The sequence below is a fragment of the Notamacropus eugenii genome, chromosome 4 (genome assembly GCF_028372415.1).
Source record: "Notamacropus eugenii isolate mMacEug1 chromosome 4, mMacEug1.pri_v2, whole genome shotgun sequence".
NCBI classification, from domain to species: Eukaryota; Metazoa; Chordata; class Mammalia; order Diprotodontia; family Macropodidae; genus Notamacropus; species Notamacropus eugenii.
Window position 1 is genome coordinate 462,748,037 of NC_092875.1, and position 24,775 is coordinate 462,772,811.

The 24,775-nt window shown below is 39.8% G+C and overlaps 1 protein-coding gene across 4 annotated transcripts in view; it reads right to left on the reverse strand.

The window, feature by feature from the left end:
- The window catches only part of RASGRF2 (Ras protein specific guanine nucleotide releasing factor 2), a 327,187-nt gene extending 303,417 nt beyond the window's left edge, over positions 1-23,770 (reverse strand). For 2 of the 4 annotated variants that reach the window (XM_072606257.1, XM_072606256.1), the window contains exon 1: positions 22,784-23,770. In XM_072606257.1, coding sequence (XP_072462358.1) covers positions 22,784-23,071 — 288 coding nt within the window. In that variant the 5' untranslated portion in view covers positions 23,072-23,770. The remainder of the gene's footprint in view (positions 1-22,783) is intronic. The other 2 variants (XM_072606259.1, XM_072606258.1) reach the window with 1 other exon arrangement.
- Between the last annotated feature and the right edge of the window lie 1,005 nt (positions 23,771-24,775).

Here is a 24,775-nt window from a genome sequence, read left to right on the forward strand (position 1 = left end):
ATACTGCGTGGCGACAAAGACTTAAAAATAACCATTGCTCAGCTAGGTAGCACAGTGGATAGAGCACCAGTCCTGGAACCAGGGGTACCTGAGTTCAAATCTGACTTCAGACAGTTCCTAGTTGTGTGATACTGGGCAAGACACTTAATCCTGATTGCCTCAAAAAACAAAAACAAAACATAACCATGAAATAAATCCAAAACAAACTTCCCTTTGGCTGGATATCTAAACAAACCTGCAATACATGACAAAATAAAAGCCATGTATTACTTCAAATAGAGCTATTACATAAACACATCACAGGATCACAGAGTTAAGGCAGGGAAGGACTAGAAGCAGAATGGCTTCTAATTCTGCAAAAGAAAAAAAAAATGAAGTCAAAGACTTGCCCGAAAGTCACAGAGATACTAAGTTAGAAAGCTAGGATTTGAACCCATTACCTCTAATTCTAAAACTGCTGCTTTTTCCACACTGCCATACCACCTATAATGCACAGGTGGGGAAAATGTTCTCTGGTTCAACAAAGAGGCTGAGAAGGAGGTTTCAAAGCAGAACTTCACCTTTTATATGTCATGGACTCCTTCGACCATCTGGGAAAGTCTATGGACCCTTTCTCAGAACAATGTTTTTAAAACATATAAAATAAAATACATAAGATTACAAAAGAAACCAAATATACTGAAATACAGTACTCAAAATAATTAAATAATGAGTTCACAGACTCCCCAGCTTTAGAATTCGTGCAGGACAGACAAGTTCGGAAGAGAAATAAACTACAGGTGCCCAGTAGCTAAGCAGACAACATCTTAAGATAATTCTCTTCAAGTGTTTAGCAGGACAACTCGAAAGGGCACTGCTACAATGGATGAAGCTGTACCAACAGGATAAATACGAGGAAGAAATTATTTTAAGAAATGGAAAGCTTTGGGGCATGCCCACGCCACTTCCCTTTCTGCTATGCCCCCTTTGTTTCTCTAGGTTGGAAATCTGCTCCTCAGGTGCCCGCTGTGCCAGACAACAATGCTTGCTGTTCTGTGTCAGTAAGGAAAGTGCGAATCTGAATTAGGGAGTCGGAGCTCCCAAAATGGGAGCTGGACCTAACGCACTCAGAAGAATAAACATATCTCTGGTAGAAACTCTCCCAGGTTGGGACAGGGTTCTTCCTACCCGTCATGATTCTGTTACTTTCTGTTACTTGTAACAAGTATAAAAAGAAGCTTTGTGGTGGTCACAGGGTTGTCATTTCAGGATAAGCCATTCTCCACTCAAATTAATAACAATAATTGTTATTGTTGCCCAGTTGTTTCAGGTTTGTCTGACTCTTCATGATCCCATTTGGAGTTTTCTTGGCAAAGATAGCAGAGTGCTCTGCCATTTCCTTCTTCAGATCATTTTACAGATGAGGAAACTGAGGCAAACAGGATTAAGTGACTTGCCCAGAGTCACACAGCTACTAAGTGTCTGATGCCAGATTTGAACTCTGAAAGATGAGTTTTCCTGACTTCAGACTCAGCACTCTATAAAACTGTACCAACAGCATAAATACAAGGAAGAAATTATTTTAAGAAATGGAAAGATTTGGAGCATGTCCCCTAACTGCTAAATAATAACACTGATGATAGCTAACATACACACAGCACCTACTGTGTGCCAGGCTCTGTACTAAGTGCTTTACAAATAGTATCTCATTTGATCCTGACAACAGCCCTGGCAGGCAGGTCCTATTAGCATTTTTTACAGATGACGAAACTGAAGCAAACAGAGGTAAAGTGACCAGCCCAGGATCCCACTGCTAGTTAAATCTCTGAGGCTGAATTTGAATTCAGATCTTCCTCATTCCTGCCCCAAGGTTCTATTTACTGTGCCACCTAGCCAAACATATACCCATTTCAAGTGGAGGATAATGGCTCTGGAGAGAGGAAGGTGACAGAAAAGGAATAATACTGATAACAATAATAGCTAGCATTTATATACAGCACTTCCAAAGCACTCTACATATGCTGTTTCACTATATCACGGGACTTGGAGTCAGGAAGTCCTAAATTCAAATCTGGCCTCAGATGCAACTAGCAGTGGGACTGGGCAAATCATTAAACTTCTCTGTATCTCAGTTTCCTCATCTGTAAAAGAGAAATAACAAGAGTCCCTACCTTGTCAGATTGTTGTGAGGATCAAATGGCTTAACAAACTTTAAAGTGCTACGTCATGCCAATCATTCTATCATCAATTATTATATCCTTATGACATCCCCTGAGGTAGGTGCTATACATCATCCCCAATTTACAGATGAGGAAACTGAATCTTGGAGCAACCTAAGAATAACACCGCTAGTGTCTGAGGCTACATTTGAACTTGGCTCTTCGAATCCAACTCTCTGCCCACCATGCCACCTACCTGCTGAATAAGGCTCACTAATTCTTACCTGCCAAGCTTGCAGCAACACACCGGATCCTCTGATGAATTTGTAATTTCACCAACATAGATGTTTCAATAAATGCAGCTCATCTTCCTCATCATATGAAACTTGTCTATATTCTCCAGTGAATCTCCCACAAGGCATTAACCCATCATACGGGGGGCCTCTCTCTAGATCTGTCAACACTGTAGATACTGTAACCAACGAGTCACAAGGTCTATCCACCGATTATCTGTCTCTCACTATGACCACATGACTGACCTACCTCTTTTCTCACTCAATTGCCTGGAGGACATCTTTTATATTTCTTCCTGTATTCCAGTTCTCTATTGGTAATATGCTGTCACTAATTATGCTACAGTTGGGTCCACCACAACTTTTAATTCTTTGGACTGGGAAGCATTCCGTTACTCACAACCATATAGCACCACTGAAAGAAAACTGATGGCAAAAAGACAGGTCTTATAATACTAAAAAATCAAAAAGGAAAAGGACTCCTATATACTGAAACATTTAAAGCAGCTCTTTCTGTGCTGGCACAGAAGCGGAAACTAAAGGGGTGCCCATCAACGGGGAAATGGTTCAACAAATTATGACAGTCATTGGAATGCTATTATGCCATAAGACATAATGAAAGGAACAGTTACATAGAAACCTAAAAGGACTTGTATAAACTGATGCAGAATGAAGTGAGGAGAACCAGGAGAATTTTTATAATAACATCACTGTAAAGACAAAAAACATTAAAATACTCAAGAAATCTTAAGAAATCAATGTAATAATCAATCATGATTCCAAAGGTTCCACAATGAAAAATGTTACCCTCTTTCTTACGTAAAGAGATGACTGATTCAGGGTAAAGACTACAAGCACACCTCAGAGATAATGCAGATTTGGTTCCACACCACCACAATAAAGTAATTATTGCAATAAAGCTAGTTACACAAATTTTTTTGGTTTCTCAGTGCATATGGAAATTATGTTTAAGCTATAATGTAATCTACTAAACGTACAATAGTATTACGTCCTTTTTATCTACGTTAATTAAAAATATTTTATTGCTAAAATTGCCAAGCATTTAAAGTTGTAATCTTTTTGCTGGTAGGGGGTCTTGTCGCAACGTTGAGGGCTGCTGCCCAGGGTGGAGACTGTGGATGGTTGGGGTGGCTGTGGCAGTTCCTTCAAATAAAACAACACTGAAGTTGGCCTTCTGGATTGGCTCCCCCTCCTTCATTTGAACACTTAGAGGTCATTGTAGGGTTATTAATCAGCCTAATTTCAATATTGTTGTGTTTCAGGGCATAGGAAGGCCCAAGGACGAGAACATGCAGTTGGTAGAAGTCAGAACACATACAACATTTATTAAGTTTGCTGTCTCATATGGGTGTGGTTCGTGGCACTTCAAAACTATTCTAAGAGTAACATCAAAGATCACTGGTCACAGATCACCATAACAGAAATAATAATAATGAAAAAGCTTGAAATACTGTGAGAATTACCAAAATGGGACAGAAAGATATGATGTGAGTTCATGCTCTTGGAAAACTGGTGTCAACAGACTTGCTCAATGCAGGGCTGCCTCAAACCTTCAATCTGTGCGAAACACAATATCTGCAAAGGGAAACACAGCAAGGCGCAATAAAAAGAGGCATGCCTATATACTTTTGGACATAGCCAATCTGGGAGTTTATTTCGTTTGATTATGCAGATTGTCTCAAGGAATTTGTTTTTCTTTTCTTTTTTTCCCCAGTGGAAGTAGAGAGAACTGAGGGAAAAGGAAATCAGTTTTTGTTATTTGAAAAAAGAACATTTAAAAGTGAATTTTTTAAAAAGATAGGCCTTTGTGAAGGGGGCAGCTTAGTTATTTGTTAGTTCCAGATTTCCTAAGGTGATTCAATCCACTCCCCTCTTATTCAATTCCAGAACCAATTCACTATTCATCTATAATATCTGAGATACACAACAGGTACTGGCATCCAGGTAATTGTATATCAAATGTCTTGGTTTTTCTAGGGTGATTCGTTTCATACAATTCTTCTGAATGTTTATGGATCTCATTGAGAAGGCTCAGCAGAGTTCCTGGCTTTCCTTCAATCAACAAAATGGTCATATGCTTCTGACTCTCCAGAGTTTGCCCCTGTGCCTCAGTTTCCCTCTTACTCTGGAACTTTCCTCAGTGCCTAAGGCCTTCTTGCCCTGGAACTCTCCATCTCTCCAGCCTCCTTCTCCCATTGGTGAAATCCTCCTGGGGGCTACCACTTTGGGGACAGGCCTAAGTGAGTCATGGTTCACATTCTTCCCGGCTCTGTTTCTGAATCTAGACTTAAGACATTAGGCTACCATAGTCCCCTAACCCCCATCCCACACTTTTTAGTTTGTCCTTTTGTATAAAGTATTTTCCCATTAGAATGTAAATTCCTTGGGGGAAGGACTGTCACTCTTTATGCTTGTTTTTGTATCCCCTGAGCATACAATAATTGCTTAATAAATGCGTGTGAACTGCTGGCCTGCAAAGAGGAGCATCTGTAGGACTTCACCATCTATGGTGAATTCTTTTGCCATTCGGATTCTGTGCACGCACACTCCGTGATGGCAGCAAACAAGGGAACTATTTGAAATGTATCTTTTTTACAACCTTATTAAAAAAGATTAAGTCTAGTGATACTTGTAGAAAAATGTTCTTTGAATCATATACCCACTATGGAAGTAGACAGGCGCAGCTGGGAGTTGTCAGGTCCTGGAGTCAGAAAGAACTGAGTGCAAATCCAGCCTCAGACACTTACTAGCTTCACCCTGTTTGCCTCAGTTTCCTCATCTATAAAATGGGCTGGAGAAGGAAATAGCAAGCTATTTCAGTATCTTTGCCAAGAAAACCCTAAATGGGGTCATGAAGCGTCACATACAAATGAAAACCAACTGAATAACAAGTAAACAGGGAAATAAATCTTTGACAGTCCAAGCTACCTTTATGAAAAGAAGCTATCAGGAAAGAAAGCTATATTAACAAACACAGAAGCACGAAAAAAGTACCCAAGTTGAGTCTCATACTCTGCACAAACATATGGGCTAGCTGTTAGGGGTCACTGCTCACCTAAAAGATGTGATAACTGGTGACCACTGGAGAATTCATGTTTTAAAATTCTACATTCTGTCAAGTGAAACAACCATTGTCTTTTTTTCTTTCTTTTTTTTCTTTTTCTTTTTTTAAATAACAGCCCTCAAAACTATATAATAGTGACATGTGAATCCAAGGATGCTTACAACTGATTTGGCCTCTTGGTTCATTGATTGCTGTTCAACTAGAAATACTCATCAGTGGCAAGTTCCCAGAAATAAATGCAAATCTATTTCCACTCTTTTTTCCCCCTGGAGCCAAGTACATTATTATAATTCACTGATGAAATGTTTCTAAACAATATTTCATAATTTTTAGAAAATTAAAAAGCAAGCAGAAATTCTGAGTGATAGCCTTCTAAATTGTGCACAGTTTGAAGAAAGAAATGAATTGAGGTTGCTTGATGTAAATGGTGCAATGGCAGTGATCCAAACTGCAAGGACAATGTGAAAAGCTATTGCTGAAGAGATCATGAAATTCATCACATCTAACTGAATGCCAGTGTGCCAAAAATGGAAGTGTCACCCACCTGAGGTAGACCAGATTACAAAGAACAAACTTGCACAATCTCTTGAAAGGAGCAAAATTCTTAGCAGAAATAACCTAGAGTCTCCATTGATGCAACTTTAACAAATACCTTTAAAATCTGCTTCAGATACTTACTAGCCACATGACTGTAGGCCAGTCACGTAACCTCTGTTACCCTCAATTTCTTCATTTAGAAAATGAAGATAATGGCGCCATCTTCATGGAGTTGTTAAGAAGCTCAAATAAGATAATATATGTAAAACATTCTGCAAACCTTAAAGCACTATAGTAAATGCTAGCTCTATTAAAACAACTGTAGTTGAGTTTCAGAATTGACTGAGAAAAAATGGTTGAAAAGCAAGATCCCCCAAATGTCAATATTCATAGGGAAAAAAATGGAGAGGGGGAAGGGGCATAGTAGCAAACCACTGAATGAAAGCAAAAGTTACTGTCTGGCATGAGGAAAGAGAAGTCCTCTAGAATTCCCAGCTCTAGGATTAAAATTGAATTTTGGCACAGCTGGAAGACCTTAATAACTGAACTAATAAGAAAAATCATCCCCTCAATCAATAGACACACACACACCAAAAAAAAAAAAAAAAATGTGATTTCCTCCTATAGTGGAACAGTAAAAAGAAAATGGAAACCTTTGCTCCATGGAATTAAATATCAACTGTAACGCCATCTGGATTTTGTTAAACAAATAGCTTTTTATGGGTTTTTTTCTTCAGTATTTAACAAGTTAGGGCCAGCTCCTACAACCCTTGCATAAGTCTGACTTCCAGGGATTTCAAGATGTCACAAGTGCCAAATCACAAAGAAAAAAAATCACATAAAAATGCACAGGGATACTGCTTACTACAGCACTTGACCTGTATAGCAGTGACTGTTCTGCTGTGCTGAGGAGTTAGAAGGATTGAGGAGGAATCTGATCATAATCCCCGTGCAGAAGCAGGAGATTTGCACCCCTTTACATATGGATGCAGAGATTGACTTACTAACTGAAGTCCCCTTTTTCATATGCGATAATACATATATATATAAAGTACTCTGTAAACCTTAAAGTGCCATATAAATGCCAGCTATTATTATTCCTTGCTTTAAAAAAAATTCTGAGTTTTAATTAAATGCTTTGCTAATGCATGCTTGCATCTCCCATGTGCGACACTCAGTGTGGGGACCAGGCCATGAGGTGGATAGTTATCACCTCAGATGAGTGACGGGAGGGGTACAGTGTCCTTCCAACTCACAATCCAAGTGTTAGGAGTTTAGACTAGAGGGTAGAATGGTTCTTAGAATCTTGCCCAGGAACCCTTAATGCAGGCAGAATGACCATGTTTGCCCTGGCTCTATAACCATCAACACCATTCAGGTAGGACATAACCATTACCCCATGTGTCTTTTTTCTCTCTCAAACGCAACTCTGCATCTTCCTATTCTCATCTCCTCAGCACACATAAGCTCTCACAGCTCCACTTCTCAAACCTCCTGCCTTGGAAAGCCTCCTCGCTAATTAGTGTCCTTGCTTGACAGTAATATCAGTATCCTGGAGTTTCATGCACAAACCTCTGGTCAATGCTCTCAGGTCCAAGTGACTCCAGATTACTAGAAGGGATGTGGGATCTTATCACTTCAGAAATTCCCTGCAGTGGCATGCATCTCAAGCCATCCATGCGTGCCCCTCCCAACTCCTGTCAGCAGCCTCCCATCAGTTCAGTAGCCCATGCTGGAGGTTCTCCTGCTTTCTCCTAACACTGAAAGGATGCTCATGGAGCACCATGACTGTCTGCCTTTCTATCCTCGCCCCCGGGCCGATGTGTCTTCTCTTCCAATCATATAATTCCACAGTGACATATTTTACCATCGTTCTTCTTTGAGGCTCTGCATTGGTTATATGTCACATCCTACATGCACTCCTCATGTATCTCTTCTTCGTGGCATTACCCTCTCTAGGACATTCATTTTTAATTGTAGCACCTACATAATTCTTTGGAGACTTGTATTTATTCCATGCCTACAGCTATAAAGTAAAGTGGTAGACTATTTGGTTTTAAAGAGACTGGCCCTGGCCTAGATGGGGAGATTGGGATCCTTAAAGGAGCCCTGTAATCTTCTAAAGAAAAAGCAACTTTCTAGATTTTGTTACCATGCCTCAACAGCCATCTCACCTGAGACATTCCTCTGACATGACAGTCCTCCTCTCCCACTGCTAAGTTCCTCCTTGGGCCTCCATTTTGAGGAGAAACCCAGGTTGGCCCTCTTGTCCCACTGGTGAGTTCCTCCTTGGGCCTCCAAGAAGCCCAGGCAGTCCACCTTCATTCCTCTTCAGGCTCTGCTTTGGATTTTCTGTACTTTGACACAACGGCCTCTCAAAGGTAACTCCCATGCACCTCTCACTTTTCAACTCCTTTTGTGTGTTGTGTGTAAGTTTCTTGAAGGCAAGGATTGACCTTTTTTTCTTATATTTGTATCCCCAGTGCTTAGAACAGTACCTGGCATCCAGTAAACACTTAATTAATATTTACTGCCTTGCCTTGTCTGAAGGCAATCTGGCCTCCTCTTCTCTTCCTGTTCTGCTCGGAACCCAAATTTCTGTCTATCTTTACTGTCTGTCCCAGATGAACACAATGAGGGACAACCTCTATAACATGTCTTTCCAAATGCATTTTGTAATCTGTGCAGAAGATATTCAACTCCCAAGTATTGTGGGGAAATTAAGTCTTAGGTACTTACAGCTTGTGTACAGATTTGTTCCCTCTCTGTCAATGAAAGAAATATCCCATACTATCCAATCATTCTAATACATACATACATACATACATACATACATACGTACATACATACATACAGGAAATAGGAGATTGAAACTCAGGCTCTAAAGAACCCTGGGCCAAAAGTGAAACAAAGGTAGTGTGGATTCACTTCATATGGAAAGACGTCAGTATGTCAAAGTTAAAGATATTTCATAGGTGGTTGCTAGTCTAGCAGTGCACGTAGAAACCCCCTCCAAGTCAAGTCAAGGTCAGTTGCATTTATTAAGAGCTTACTACATGCTAAGTTCTGGGGACACAAATAACAACCAAAAAGATAGACAATCCCTGCTCTCAAGGAACTTACATTCTATTGGTGGGAAACAAGACATTAGCTGTGGGAATTGGGGAGGAAGGGCAGTGAGAAAGAACAGAATATGTCCAGAGTCAAGACTGGGCCCAGCAGAGGACTGAGGGAATGACCACAAGTCAGATGGGGGAAAAGTACATCCTTCTTTTTACAAACCTCTAATTGAAATTTAGGGAAGCTAAGTGGCACAGTGGAGAGTGCCAAGCCTGGAATCAGGAAGAATCATCTTCCCAAGTCCAAATCTTAAATCAGTCACTTATTAGCTGTGTGACTCTGGGCAAATCACTTCACCCTGTTTGCCTCAGTTTCCTCATTTGTAAAGTGAGCTGGAGAAGGAAATGTTAAACCACTCCCTTATCTTTGCCCAGAACCTGAACTGGGGTCATGCAGAGTTAGGCACAACTGAAATCACTGAACAACTGAAAATAAAGTTTAGCATTTCGTTCAGTTACAAAACTAGGCAACAAAACGTTTTTTTCTGAGAAGGGGTTCATGGATTTTACCAGTCTGCCAAAGGTTCCCATGATATACTAAGAATGCCTACCTTAGATTAACTCACGGTGTTTAGGTCTAATTCCTTAAACCAAACCTCTCTTTACTTTAATTGCCCATTTACCACAAAACTTAAGCATCCACATTCCCTATGGACTGTGAAGGTTTCTTTTCCCAGTAAGACTCCGATGCTGACTGTGATTATCCAAGTTTTAAAAAAATATTCCTTGCCACTTCCAACATCTTAGTGTCATCACTCATGCAAATGAACAAGGGTTCACAAACCCACCAGTGTTTAACAAAAATCAAGCCAAGTATCAATTAAATAAGTCAGGAAAAGTAAAACTTTGGTAAACTTCTTGCTGCTTGTCAGTTACTGTTTCCCAAAGTCATCCAACATTTCATCATTGCTAAGTATAGGAGGAATTAATGAAAGCTACTGTGGCCACAAAGTTTCACAAATGGAGAAGTTAAATTACCCAGGATATTTATTTTCAAGTCTATTTGTACATAAATCCAATTATTCTTGTCAAAGCTACTACTCTCAGAGTTGCCTCCAACCTCCTTATTTTAAGGAATGTATCCCAGAGAAAAGAAAAGTTTAAAGGCAGACTTCTTTTCATTTAGACAAAACCTATAGCTTGAAGCCAGAGTCTCTCGCATGAAACTATATCCCCCAAATCAGAAATATTTTAAAAATGAGAACAAAACAACCTAATTGGTTTTTTTTTTACATTCTTAACTGGAAAAATCCAGTAAAATAGAAAGAGAATTAGCCAGAAAAAGCAGGAGAACTGTATTCTACACCTAGTTTTCACATTAACTAGTTGTGTGACCTTGAGAAAGCATCTAAAAAATGGGGGGATTGAATGATCTTTAAAGGTCCCTCCTAGCTCTGACATTCTATGATGCTTTCGATTTCAAGCTTTTTCTTCCTTCTTTTTTTTCCATAGCTGCGTATTCACCAAGGTCTGGGTCAGAAGCATAGTAGGTGGCCTACCCTTGGGTTAAATCCAAAATTATTTTGGAGTTTAGGGAAATCAGGCAAGAAGACTGCTCTCCACCCCCATCTTCTCTTGCTCTGAGTTGATGCCTTTTCGCAGAACTCCAGGAGGAGATTACAATTATACAGATATATACAAAATAAAAGCTATTGAGGGGAGGGGTACTAGGTGTGTGAATTAGGTGGGGAGGGAATCTGGAAAGGTCTCAGGAAGGAAGTGCTGGCTGAGTAGAATTTTGAAAGAATTTAAGTACTCTAAGAAGTAGAGAAGAGGGAGTGTATTCCTTTGCCTGTGAAAAAGGCACATGGACAGGAAATGGGATGATATATGTGAGAGGCAACAAGAGAGATAGTTTGGCTGGACCAAAGAGTGGGTGAAGCGGAGTAATGCTGAAAAGGCAGATTGTGGCCAGTCTGGGAAGGTTTTTTAAATGTCCAAATCATTCCCCAATAGATAAGCAGTCAAAAGTTTATGGACGAACACTTCTCAAAAGAAATGCAAATTACTAACAAATATATGAAAGAATGTCCCAAACCAACAATAAAAACAAACTTTTTTGCAAATACAAACAGCTCTAAAGTTTCATCTCACAATACAGCAAATTGGTAGAGATGCTTAAAATGAGGAATAGTCAACTTTGGAGAAGATGTGGGAAGATAGACACACTAAGTCACTAGTGGGAGAGCTATGAATTGGCCCTACTATTCCAGAAAGCAACTTGGAATCATATGAAGAAAGTGACTAAAATGTCCGTACATGCAAAAAGACACCATATGCACCAGCATGGTTATAGCTGCACTTTTGTGGTAGTAAAAAATTGGAAAGAGAAGTCCATTGATTAGGGAATGGCTAAACAAATATTACTTTAGTATAAGAAATAATGAATGCAGAGAAGGAAGAACTTTTATATAAACTGATGCACAGTGCAGTACGCAGAAACAAAAACATGTTGGTGGAGTAGTGAACTGATTCAGCCCTTCTGGAAAGCAATTTGGAACTATGTCTAAATAGCAACCAAACTATGTATAGTTTATAATCCAGCAATCCCAAAGAGATCATAAAAATGGGGAAAGGACTCACCTGCACCAAAACATTTATAGCAGATCTTTTTGTGATGGCAAAGAATTGAACATTGAGGGGATACCCATCAATTGGGGATTGGCTAAAGGACTTGTGGTATGGGAATGGAATGGAATACCATTATACTATAAGAAATGACTAGCAGGTAGACTTCAGAAAAACCCAAAAAGTCTTAAATGCACTGATGTAAAGTGAAGTGAGCAGAACCAGGAGAACATGGTGCACAGTACCAGCAACACTGTGTGATGATCAGTTATGATGGACTTAGCTCTTCTCAGCAATACAAGTCCAAAAGATTCATGATGGAAAATGCTGTCACAGACAGAAAAAGAATTGATGGAGTATGAATGCAAACTGAAGCATACTATTTCCACTTTCTGTGTGTGTGTGTGTGTGTGTGTGTGTGTGTGTGTGTTTTCCCTTTTTCTGTTTCTTCTTCCACTATAACCTATATAAAATTATTTACCATCTTATGGAGGGGAAAGGGAAAGGAGACAGAGAAAATCTGGAACTCAAAATTTTATATAAAAAAAAGAATGTTAAAATTATCTTTACAAATAACTGGAAAAAATAAAACACTATTTAAAAGAAAAAAGAAACAAAAACATATACACAATGACTAGAAAAATCAACAAAATAATAGAAACCCAATGTCGCAAAATTGTAATGACCAAGCTTCGTCTCAAAGAAGAGATATCAGAAGATCTCTCCCTACATTTCTTTACAGAAGTGAGGTACCATGATGGTGGAACATGAAATACATTAGACTTTTTTTTTTGATGTGGAGGTTGGTTCTGCTAAACTCCTTCCACAACCCCAACCTCCCATCCCCACCTCATTTTTTATCCTTTGTTATAAGATGTTCTGGGAAGAGGAGAGGAGGGTACACTGGGAAATTAAGGTGATGGAAAAACAAAGTTATACAAAACACTTTTTATACAAATAAAGTCAGATTTCAATAATTTGAGAAATATTAATTGTTCATGAGTAGGCATAACCAACATAACAAAAACGACAATTTTACCTATATAGTCTCTATATTCAACCTACATATTCAATGTCATCCCAATTAAATTACAAAAAATATATATTTTACTGAACTAGAAAAATAATAACAAAATTCATTTGGAAGAACAAAAGGTCAAGAATACCAGAGGAATAAGGGGCAGTTATGTGGTGCCGTGAATAAAGCACCAGCCCTGGAGTGAGGAGGATCTGAGTTCAAATATGGTCTCACACTTGACACTAGCTATGTGACCTTGGACAAGTCACTTAACCCCATAGCTTCATATCCTCCTTCCAATAAAGGAATATCAAAGGAATTAATGAAAAAAATGTAAAGGAGGGAGGTTTAGCAGTACCAGATCCTAAAATATGTTATTAGGCAGCAATTATCAAAACTATCTGGTACTGGCTAAGAAAAAGAAAGGTGGATCAGTGGAAGCTAATAGATATATAATACACAGTAGCAAATGATTATAGTAATTTTGTGTTTGACAAATGTAAAGATTTAAGCTTCGGGGATAAGAATTTATTATTTGGTAAAAATTGTTGGGAAAGATGGAAAGCAGTCCGGCAGAAATCGGGCACAGAACAGTATCTTATACCATTTACCAAGATGAGGTCAAAATGGGTACATGACCTTGATGTAAAGGGAGATATCATAAGAAAAGTTGAACATGGAACATATTTCTTATCAGACTTATGGACAGGAAAATAATTTATAAACAAGAGCAATAAATAGAGCATAAAATGTATAATCTCAGTCTTATTAAAGAGGTTTTGTACAAATAAACCCAATATAGCCAAGATTAAAAGGAAAACAGAAAATTGGGAGAAAAATTTTATAGAGTTTTTAAAATAAAGTTCTCATATCTCAAATATGTAAATAACTTTGTCAAATTTATAAGAATATAAGATATTCTGTAATCGATAAATAGCCAAAATAAATGAACAAGCAGTTTTTAATGAAGAAATCAAAACTATATGTAGTCATATGAAAAAATGATCTAAACTTCTATTGATTACAGAAATGCAAATTAAAACAACTTTGATATATCATCTTACACCTATCAGATTGACTAAAATAACAGAAGTGGAAAGCAATGAATGTTGTAGAGGATTTGGAGAAACTGGGACACTAATTCATTGTTGGTGGAACTATGAACTGATCCAAACATTTTGGAAAGCAACCTGGAATTATGCCTAAAAAATTACAAAACTGTGTATATACTCTTTGACCCAGCAATACCCTTATTAGGTCTGTTTCCCAAGGTGATCAGGAAAAAGGAAAAAAATCTATATATTATAAAATGTTTAGAGCAGCTCTCTTTGTGTTGGCAAGAAAAAACTGGAAATTTCAGAGATGTCCATCAATTGGGAAATGACTAAACAAGTTATGGTATATGATTATGATGCAGTACTACTATGCTATAAGAAAAGATGAACTGATTGACTTTAAAAATACATGGAAAGACTTGAATGAAATAATGAAGAGTGAAATGAGGAGAACGAAGAGAACGTTGTACACAGTAAAAGCAATACTATTTTAAGAACAACTTTCAACAACTAAGTCATTTTCAGTATTGTAAATACTGAAATCAACTACAAAGAACTTATGAAGGAAAATGCTATCCACATCCAGAGAAAGTCCTGATAAACAGAAGTATGTGTAGTATGGTTTTACACACACACACACACACACACACACACACACACACACACACACACACAAGTTTTTAATGGAAGGACAGAGAAGGGAGAAAAATAAAATTAAAAGTGTACAGCAGAGAAGAAAGAATACTTAAGGAAGCACAAAAAACCAGTGCAGCTTTGAAAACAATGTTCAGTATGTATTACATAGTTTTTCAAAAAAGTAAACTGCTGTGAAACAGAAATTCATGGTTTTATATTGAATTCTCTTTTTATGTTGTGCTATGTACACGCAAATGTTCCCCCTTTACTTTGTCTTTTTAGATTTAAGTTCAAAATGAATAAAACAATTTAAAAGAAAAACAAAAGAGATCAATTTTTTAAAAAGTCATCATTATTAGAAATGTCAAACAAGAATTTGTATTTGATCCCAAAGGAAACAGGGAGATACTGGGATTGTAACAGGAGAGTGACATGGTCAGATCTGTATTTTGTAAATAGGACTTAGGCAGTTGCGTGGTATATGAATTAGAGCAGGGAGACACTGGAGGCAGAAACCAATTAGGAGACTATTGCAATATGATGCGGTTTGGAGCTAAGTTGGTCAGGTAACCCTATGAGTAAAGAAAAGACCAAATGTGAGAAATATAGTGGAGTTAGAAAAAAGATTTCACAAAAGATTAGACCAGCAGGGTAAGGAAGACGAAGGGGTCAAGAAGGATCCTGACCAAACACATTCTAGTAATATTCTTGTTTGGGTGGTTTCCAGTCTTCCAGCAACCCAGTTCTTTCCTATATACGTATAGCCAACAAAGAAAAAAAAAGACAAATCCATTTTCCAGCATTTATCTTTGTCCTGTCATAAGGACTCCCGTCATTTGATCAATCTTATACTTATTTTCTCTACAAGTATTCATTTTTGTACTAGTATGCAGAGAATATGGAGATAATAAAAGATTCTTCTTAAGTCTGGGGAATAAGTGTATTAAGAAATGCACAAAGAAAATATATAAGATGAGAAAAACAGAAAAAAGATAAAATGTAGAAATATGAATTAAACAGTAAACAAAATACATGGATTTCTTTTTACCATTTGTGGATGTCATCCTATTTTTATGATACCAGTCATGAATATCAAAGTCCTCAAATTGAAGGTCCCCCAAAGAGCAACAGAGAGGTGCATGAGTAAACTTACAATACATTTCCAATTGAGAATTAAGCAAGAGAAATAGCAATAAGAATTTCATCAGAAAAATGGAGGACTGCGAGGAAAAAAAAAAAGATGGGCCAATCACGTGGAATAAGAAATAATTGGTGGATAGCCTACACACACCACTGGTATCCACTTAAAATCAAGAGAGTTGTATGGGAAAGTCCCCAGCACACTGGATACTCTCCTCCACCCCTTTATGAAGGACTTATGGAAAGAAACTGACAAGAATCTCACGGGATGGGCAGTCATAGATGGATGGTCTGTGATCCTCTGCCATTGGAGTGAATACCCACACCGATGTGATCAGAGACTTAAAACAACATCAGGTCTCAGCCAAACATTCTAAATTTCTATTTTCACCCTGTTATGATGCTATGAATCGGTCTAAAATTTCCTGCCTCCTTTCTTCCCATCTACATCACAAGAGAAAGAAAAACCATATTGTTTAAATATACCACTCTTCGATTTGTTATTTCTTTCTGGCATTTTCTTTAGAAGTATTTTTTGGTGCTTTGCATCCACTATTACCAGTTTGGAGCAAATTGATTTCATATTTCTGATTTTCATTGAAGCATAAGTATCACAAGTGCCAGTAACAAGTAAAAACTGTGAGAACAGCTGCTCTCTGGGTCTCTGCTCCAAGTACCAATGTCATCATTTCTGCACGAAGCTGCCAATATGTGTTTTCTTTACACGCACACTCACAGACACACACACACACACACACACACACACACACACTCCTTGGAAAGAATATGCCAACCTTGGCTACACTGAAGAATATAATTATTAATGGATTCCAACTCCTGAGCTTGCTAGAAGTAGAAAGTTGTACCACACCACTGGAAATGTAATTAACAGATATGGAATAACACTTAGAATTAGCCTTGCAGTCAATTACTATACAATAATATTTAAACATCTAACACCTTATTATCTACTACAGTGCTACCTGGGTATTTGAGAAATATCTGAGGATACTTGAAAAGATTAAACATTTTATTATTTAGGTTGACTAATTTTCTAAGTGGATTAATTTAATAGATTGTGTACACATCTTCAAATGGGCAAATCCACCAGCTGTATACATGTTGGATTTAAAACTCATTTAACAGAATTTTGTTCACACAAAATAAAAACCTGTAAGCCTCCATGTTTTTCAAGCATGTCTGACTCTCCATGATCTCATTTGGCATTTTCTTGGCAAAGATATTTTAGCGGCTTGCCATTTTCTTTTCCAGCTCATTTTATAGATGAGGAAACCGAGGCAAACAGGGTGTAGTGATTTGTTCAGGGTCATACAGATGGTAAGTGTCTGAGGCTGGATTTGAGCTCATGAAAGATGAATCTTCCTGACTCCAAGCCTGGCACTCTATCATGCCACCTAGCCCTCCTATAATACAAGGTACAGAATGGCAAATATTCAAATAATTGGATTTTGATCATCTGTGAGGACGTAGATTAGTATTGGATTTGATTTTGGGAAGTGAAAGGATGATTACAAAGCACTTCTGCCCTTCCAATTAATATTTTAAATTCTATATACTACTATTTAGGCATTTGTTTTAATTCTAGATATTCTTAATCAACAAACAATTGCTGAATTGATTTCTGAGCACCAATTAAAAGCCATAAATTAAAAGTCGAGTCCCAAAAATAGTTTTAAAACTTATATGCAACCAGCTATGCATAACTGTATGCACTCCTCTATTTGAAATAGGAACAAACTAATGAGGATGAAAGGACTAGATGATAATGAGGTGACAAAGTGAGGTCATACAATTTTTAATCCATTCAAAACTAAAATGAAGTGTTTAATCTGTCACTGATGTGACAAATAGCTCTTCCCTTAAACCTCTGGAACTAAAGAGATATCTCCCTCACATAAATGAGATCACACTTGAACAAAATGCTTTATTAAAACTGGATAGTAAAAATGATATTGGTTCTGGCTACATGTGAAAGAAACACATGGTAGCAAATAGGTTAGAAGGCCATTAACAGTGTGCATTTCTCTCTCACTTTCACGTTTCAGAAGCACTTTTTTCATGATAACCTGGTAAGCAACATATTTGAGTAAGGAAAGATCTGTGATTTCATCAGTGTAGAGAACTCCAGGTCTGCTAACTCCCTCTGCAAACATGTTGTATATATTTATGTGCTAGAGAAGCTCATGAGACATCAAGAGATTGTGACATACCTAGGGTCACAGGACTAGAATGCCTAAGTATAGAATCTGAATGCTCTTTAGTAAGGTCTTCCTGAATCCATGGTCATCTCTCTATCCATTATGTCATGATAAGTCATTTTTCAAAATTTATACTCAAGTATACTTAATCTTTTTAAAAGACCCACATGGAAATGTCATTTTTAAAAGACTCACCTTTTGCAAATCCCACTCTTCTTTTAAAACAATTATTTGAAAATATTATTTTTCAAGATTTGACTATTTAGCCTTAAATATTTTCTGAGGTTTATTTTATTTTTAAAGACACTGGCAACAGCAAAAAATGCTTGCTTTCCAGATCTGCAATTTTCTTGCAGCTTCTATATTGAATGCTTTTATCTCTGAGATTTGTTCTATGTCATGTTAAAAAGTATATCCTGTAAAATGAGGCAGATCTATATGATCAATCCTAATTAAATGCTTTACTTTCCTTTTCTGCGATACCAGAAACACGACTTTTTGAGAGAAGCAGAAAAATGGATACTTCTTAAAAAGAATTTTCTCATCAAAACTCCTTTGATGACATTGTAGTTACTGTCCTTGGTAATTAACCTACCATGAAAAGAGTGTGAGCAAACCAACAGGCAGTACCAACTATGGTTACTTACTTGGAGCAGACTGTGAAAGTAGGTCTTTCTTTCAAGACATATTTGGAGGGTGAAACATACCAACATTTTTTTCTGCTAACTTGGAAACAAAGATCAAGTTAGCTAAATTTGGGAGAGCTTAAAGAATGTGGCAAGCTTCGTGGTATTAAAATAACCAGATGAAGGCTTTCAATGAATTGCATAGGTCGGCTATAAAACATTTATGGAAGAAGTAAAGAACTGCCCAGAATAAGAAGTCATGAATGGGTTGTGACCTGAGATCCATGCCATGGGTGTAGAAATTAGCTACGCTAAGGATATCTGTCACCAAACCACAAAAGCACAAAAAAAAGAGAGTACAAGAAAATTTTAAAGAGTACAAGAAAACAAACAAACAAAAACTCTAGGATCCCTCTTGGCTTTTTAATCTACAATCATATGTCTCCTAGGTGTTCAAAACAGGATGAACACTTTAGAAAAATACACAAATTTCTGATATGGCTCAATATAATCTCAGCTATCTGGTCTTGGACAAGTCAGGGAGGTAATACAGCATAATTCAGTGGCTCTCAAACTTTTTGGTCTTTGGGCCCCTTTATACTCTTAAAAATTATTAAGAACCCCTCCTCCCACCAAGAGTTTTTGCTTACATGGGCTATAGTATCCATATTTATCATATCAGACATTAAAACATCTTAGTATCATTATGGAAATAATTTGACTGTAAAGACACCTCCCCTCCACAAAGATCTCAGGGATCACCAGGGGTCCTGAGATCACACTTTGAAAGCCAATGAATGGTGTAGTGGATAGAGTCCTGGAAGACCTAGGCCTACGGACCTCTGTTTCCTCATCAGTGAAATGAGGGGATTGGACTTTATTGTCTTGAAGATCCCTGTAAATCTATATTAAGTCATTTCCCTTCTCTAGACCTCAATTTTCTCACCTATAAAATGAAAAAGTTAAAGTATATCATCTTGCGAAGTCTTTTCATCTCTTAAGAGTCTATTGTTTTAAGGTTCTCTGATACAGTGGTCTGCAAAGCAGGGACCGGGGATTGATCCCAATGGTACAGGAGCAGTCAATCATCAACTGGAAAATGAATGGCATCTCACCCTCCCACCGGAGCCAATCATGGGTCTTGCTTCCAACACAACCAGCCCCGATCTTTCAACACTCCCCCTGACTCTTCTCCCTCCCTTGACCTAGCTAGCAAACTCCTAACCAAACTTCCAGTTCTGAGCTGGTATCCCCTCAGAGCAGCTACAGCATAAGGCACCTGGCACCTTCAGCCACAGCTGCACAGGGGCCTTTGGAACCACCACAGCATGTCACCTTTCCTCCCCAAACTCCCAGATCACCCCGTGGCTACAGGAGATGCAGCAGGAGTGGGGGCTCTATACTGTCCCATAACCCCCCCCACACACACACACACACACAGGCATTTTTCATTTTAGATGGAGCAGCCATGGATGGGTTATGTTCTGCATTAAAGATATCATTACGGCATCTTTCCCCCCAGTCCACCCCTCTCCAAACTTCTCTGTTTCTGTCAAGGGCACCACATCCTTCCAGTTTCCCAGGTTTACAAAACCTCAGTGTCACCTCTGACTCAGCACCTTCTCTCACACTACATATAAATCATTTGCCAAACCTTTTCAGTTCTGCTATCCCAACATCTCTCTCATATTATTTTCTCCCTACTTACACAGCTCCCACTCGCATTCAGACCTTCATCCCATTTTTAATGGACTACTGAAACAGCTTCCTAGTGATCCTCCCCTGCACTGCCTTTCTCCTCTCCTCTCCATCCTCCACACTGATTTTTCTAAAGCGTGAGTCTGACCATGTTACTCCTCCATTCAAACAACTCTGGTGGTTCCTTAGTGAATCTAGGATTAAATATTATTTTGTCTTTATCGCAGCTTTTTTATTTCTATTTTTCTGTAAGTTTTATAATGTACATAACATTAAGACAGTAATACATGTATAATCAGTAGATATACGTGTAGTGGGGGGTCCATGATCAATTTTTTTGGCTGATGATTTGTTTTTGGCATGAACAAAACAAAACAAACAAACAAAAAAGGTTGGAGACCACTGCTCTAATAGTGTGGTATACTATACTATAATATTCTAATAACTGAATAGAGTTGGGTGGATTCTCTCAAGTCAGTTAAGTTCTACAAAGAAGGTCTCCACTATATACAAAGCACTGTGCTAAATCCTAGGGGGGATATGTTAATAAAAAGCCCAAGATCCCCATCTTCAAGAAACTCAATTATGTCTAGTACATCTACTCCTCCTGTATCATTCTGTGTCCCCTGCAGAACTCCTCTACATCTCAGGTCTCTCATCTGCAAACCCAACCCAACAGTGCATCACCCAGTCTCACAGCAATGTTAGGTGAAATTATAAAGGTACAGGGAAAATACAGAACTATGCCTAAGGCACAATAGTTTTTCAATAAATATTTCTGAATAAGTGAAAGGAATATTCAAAACAATTTCAAATATTTTATTTTACCTGGAATTTTAATGGTTAAAAAATGTGATATTTGTTTGTGCAGAGACTATTCAGGGTGAATTCCCTCATTCTGAAAATAACCACCATTACCCCCTTCTACTCCACCCTGAAAACAAACAAATAAACTGGCTTCACGAGAACCTAGAAAAGATTCCTCCCACCTGATTGTTCCTTTTCCTCAACCTGAGCACAAATGGTAAATTTCTCAACTAGAGGATTTAGAGATAGGAACTGGGTCTGTGCTTTTACTGCAGTAGGATATTCCTGGACAAGAAAATTATCTCTACCAATGCAAGTCAGTACTATAGAGTTATCTAGACTCAAGGTTCTAGAGCACTGAGACATTAGGTGACTTGCCCAGGGTCACACAGCCAACAGGTATCAGAGTCAAATATTGAACCCGGGACTTCCTGACTCATAGTCTGGCCTCTCTATCCACTCAGTCAGAGTGCCTCTCTGGTCAACTAAAATCATGCTTATATTCCATTTCTATATTTGTAAAGGGGGTATGTGAGGGAGGAGGAGAAGTATAGACTTTCGAAACCCACTGGAGAAAAGTGTTCAAAAACCAACATGTTTATCACATCCCCTTTCTTCTCTGAATCTTTCTCCAAAAAGTTTGATCAGCTTACTGAAGACTTGAGTCTGGACTGCCTAAAACCAAAGCAGAAAAATTAGAAACTTTCAGTTTAATTAGTTTTCATCTCCTTTTAACTTCATCACAAGTATTCATTGTTTGGTATTGAGAATTCAGCTAAGAAATTTGCCTATGCGGCTCAGATAACCAACCTTTGTTCTTTGGCATGGATGTTCACAATCATAGTGGAAAAATTTTGGACAGTAAAATTAATCAGCTATAATTCTAAGACCCAAGAGGAATAAAGTAGCAAAAACTGATTCCAATAACTTTGAGGGGGGGGAGGGGGCTGGGGCATTGACAACAGTATTCCTAGAAAGGTACAAAATAAAACTATTAAAAAAAAACTATCAGCCTGAATTTATGAGGGAATTATCCCCCCCACCTCCACTCAGGCAGTACAAGGAACTCTCACACCGAATACTTTTTAGATTATCTCAGTTTTGAAGAACGAGAAAAATGGGTTCAGTCTACACTGACCGAATACACAACACATTTATCCTCAGGGAATTCACCAGGTGTCCCTTAATTAGACACAAGAGAACAAACGTTAGCAGGGCAAACTGTCACACCACGACTGACCAGAAAGCAACCTACAAAGCGTTTTTTCACATTTACCAAACTGAACCAGGCTTTCTAGCCCTACAGAACCACCAGCGGTGTCTTCAGGGACACAGACTGCCACCAGACATATTAAGTAGGAAACTAAACTTTCCCAGATTTCGTTAGCTCATCTCTTGTAGCCAAGTGAAATCCAACAGGTGCCTTCACGTGTCATCGGACCTGAACTCTTCGAGCCCAGACAGTGGGGGAAGCAGTGAACCTTAATCAGTGCCACTAACCATGACCATTGAGCTCTACCAAGCTCCTGGAAGAAAATAAAAAGCCCACTCCCAAATTACAAGGCAAGGGGTGGGGGAACCTACCCCCAACCCTCATTTTCGGTTCAACAGAGGAGGAGGGGATGAATTGCCCAGACGAAGGTTTTATAGTTTTTATTTTTTCGAGGGTGCCCCTGGCAAATATCCCTGGCTCTTTACGACAGCATTACCCCAACCTTGGGCAGTTGAAGTTGGCCCTCCTAAGGTGTCTAGCTTCTGGACTGAGCGCAACTCTAGGGACGGCACTACCCTGGTGCCCCCGGCACCCCCAAAACAAGAAGCGGGCTCTGGGGAGGGGAGCCTACCTGCTTGTCCAGGGCGTCCTTGCCCCCAGCTGCCCCAGATGCCGCCTTGGGCGGTGCGGGCGCCCGCTCGCAGCTGCAGCCCTCCAGCAGGTACATGCCGGCGGGCCGGCCACTCTGCTCGCCCTCGAAGTAGAAGAGCACATTCTGGTAGAGGGCGAACCACTTCTCGTGCCAGCGGCTCGCCTCGGCCGCCTTCTTGCTCAGGAAGCCGCGCTTCGTGCCCTCCTTGCGGGCCAGGAAGGCCAGGTACAGGGCGTGCCCCTCGTTATAGCGCACGCTCTTCTGCATGGCTCGGGGGGCTCGGGCCGGCCGGTGGCTTGCGGGGCTCGAGTCCTCTGGGGGCCCCTAGCTCGGGGCGCCCCCCGGCATCGTGGTGCAAGCTCCCCCCGAGGGGATGGCCCCCAGGCGCTTTCTGCTACCCTGCGGTGGAGGGCTCCTCGGTTCCTCCCGGGGGACCCGCTGGGCCTCGGGGGGATGGCCGATGCCCTGTCCTCCCCGCGGGCACGGGCGTCAGAGGAGCTGTAGCGGCTGCAGCCGCGGCTTCGGTCCCCAGGCTAGGCGAGCAGGACCTCTGGGCTCCCCGGGAGGCCGGGCTGTCTGCGGCCAGAGCCTCCCCCGGCTCCGCCCGGCCCTCCCCGCTGCCGGCCTCCCACCCCACCCCCGCAAAAAAAAAGTTGGTGCCGGAACAGCGGAGGGGTCTAGCGGGGGAGACGCGCCGCAGCCCGAGGACGCTGGTCCACGGCACTTCGCTCCGGGAGACAGAAGGTGAAACGTCACGTGGGAGATCAGCTGTAATCGGCTTTGAGACCAATTTAAAGAGCAAAGTCGGCGGGGCGGCCGAGCCCTCGCTCCAGGCCGGGCGGTCCAGTCCCCTCCTCTGCCGGACTGCGCTGGCGCTGCCTCCGCTCACGGCGGAGCCTCCTGCCTGCTCCTCAGGCGGGGGAGAATGAGAGGAAAGCGCGCGATCGCACACACACACGCGCGATCGCACACACACACGCGCGATCGCACACACACGCGCACACACAAACGCTCACTCACACACACTCTCCCTCACACACACACGCGTGCGTTTCAACAGCAAGGGGGGAGTGGAGTTACTTCTACCCAAAATATTGTGTAGAATTTGCATAAAGTGAAAGTCCCCCTCCACCTTTCTTTCCTTTTGTTAACTGTATTTTAACTGGCATGACAGAGGTGAATATATATACTCAAGCCGCGAACTCTGGAGCGGTTTTCGTTTATTCCGCCTGGCAAACTTCGATTCATCCGACTTGAAAAGTGTGCTGAGTTTAGAAACAGAAAAACCCTTTCGAATATCTCTAAAGTCCAAATTTTCCTCCATCTATAGGATGTGGTGAATTTACAGATTGCTTTCCCTAATAATCTCCCTAGAGGCCACCCTAGGACATGTACTGTTTCGCTCGGATTGCTTTCATGTTACTGTCATTTCTTTGGCTAAGAAATTTTGTATGGGTGGCCAGAAGGACAAGGGACCAACTGCTACAAAATCTAAGTGGGAAAAGAATTTTTTTTTTGGAGAGGGGGAGCTGTTGAAAAAGACAGATCAGTAGGATTTGATTTCATGATGTATATTGAAACATTTTTACTATGCCAGAAAAAAACAAAACTTACCATGAAATGTTAATTATTGACAAAAAGAAATAAAATGCCCCCTCCCTCATGTCCTTCCAGCTTTTATATCTACAGAACTCAGCAGCCTGGGGTTTGTTGTCGCATATCTATTACTGCAGATCCTCTCACAGAGGCTTGTAACAATCTTTTCTCCCAGTCTCTCGCAGAGGTTTGCCATTTTTCTGATAGAAGACTTTTATTTTATATTTAAAATTTTTTTAAACACACATCGTATTGGGGAAAATTTATTTTGAAATGACAGTATAAGACCAAAGACAACCATTCCTCTCCGCTTTCCCCACCACTATCTGTTAGTCAGCAAAGGAGACATTCCATTGTTGGCTTTTAGCTACCTTG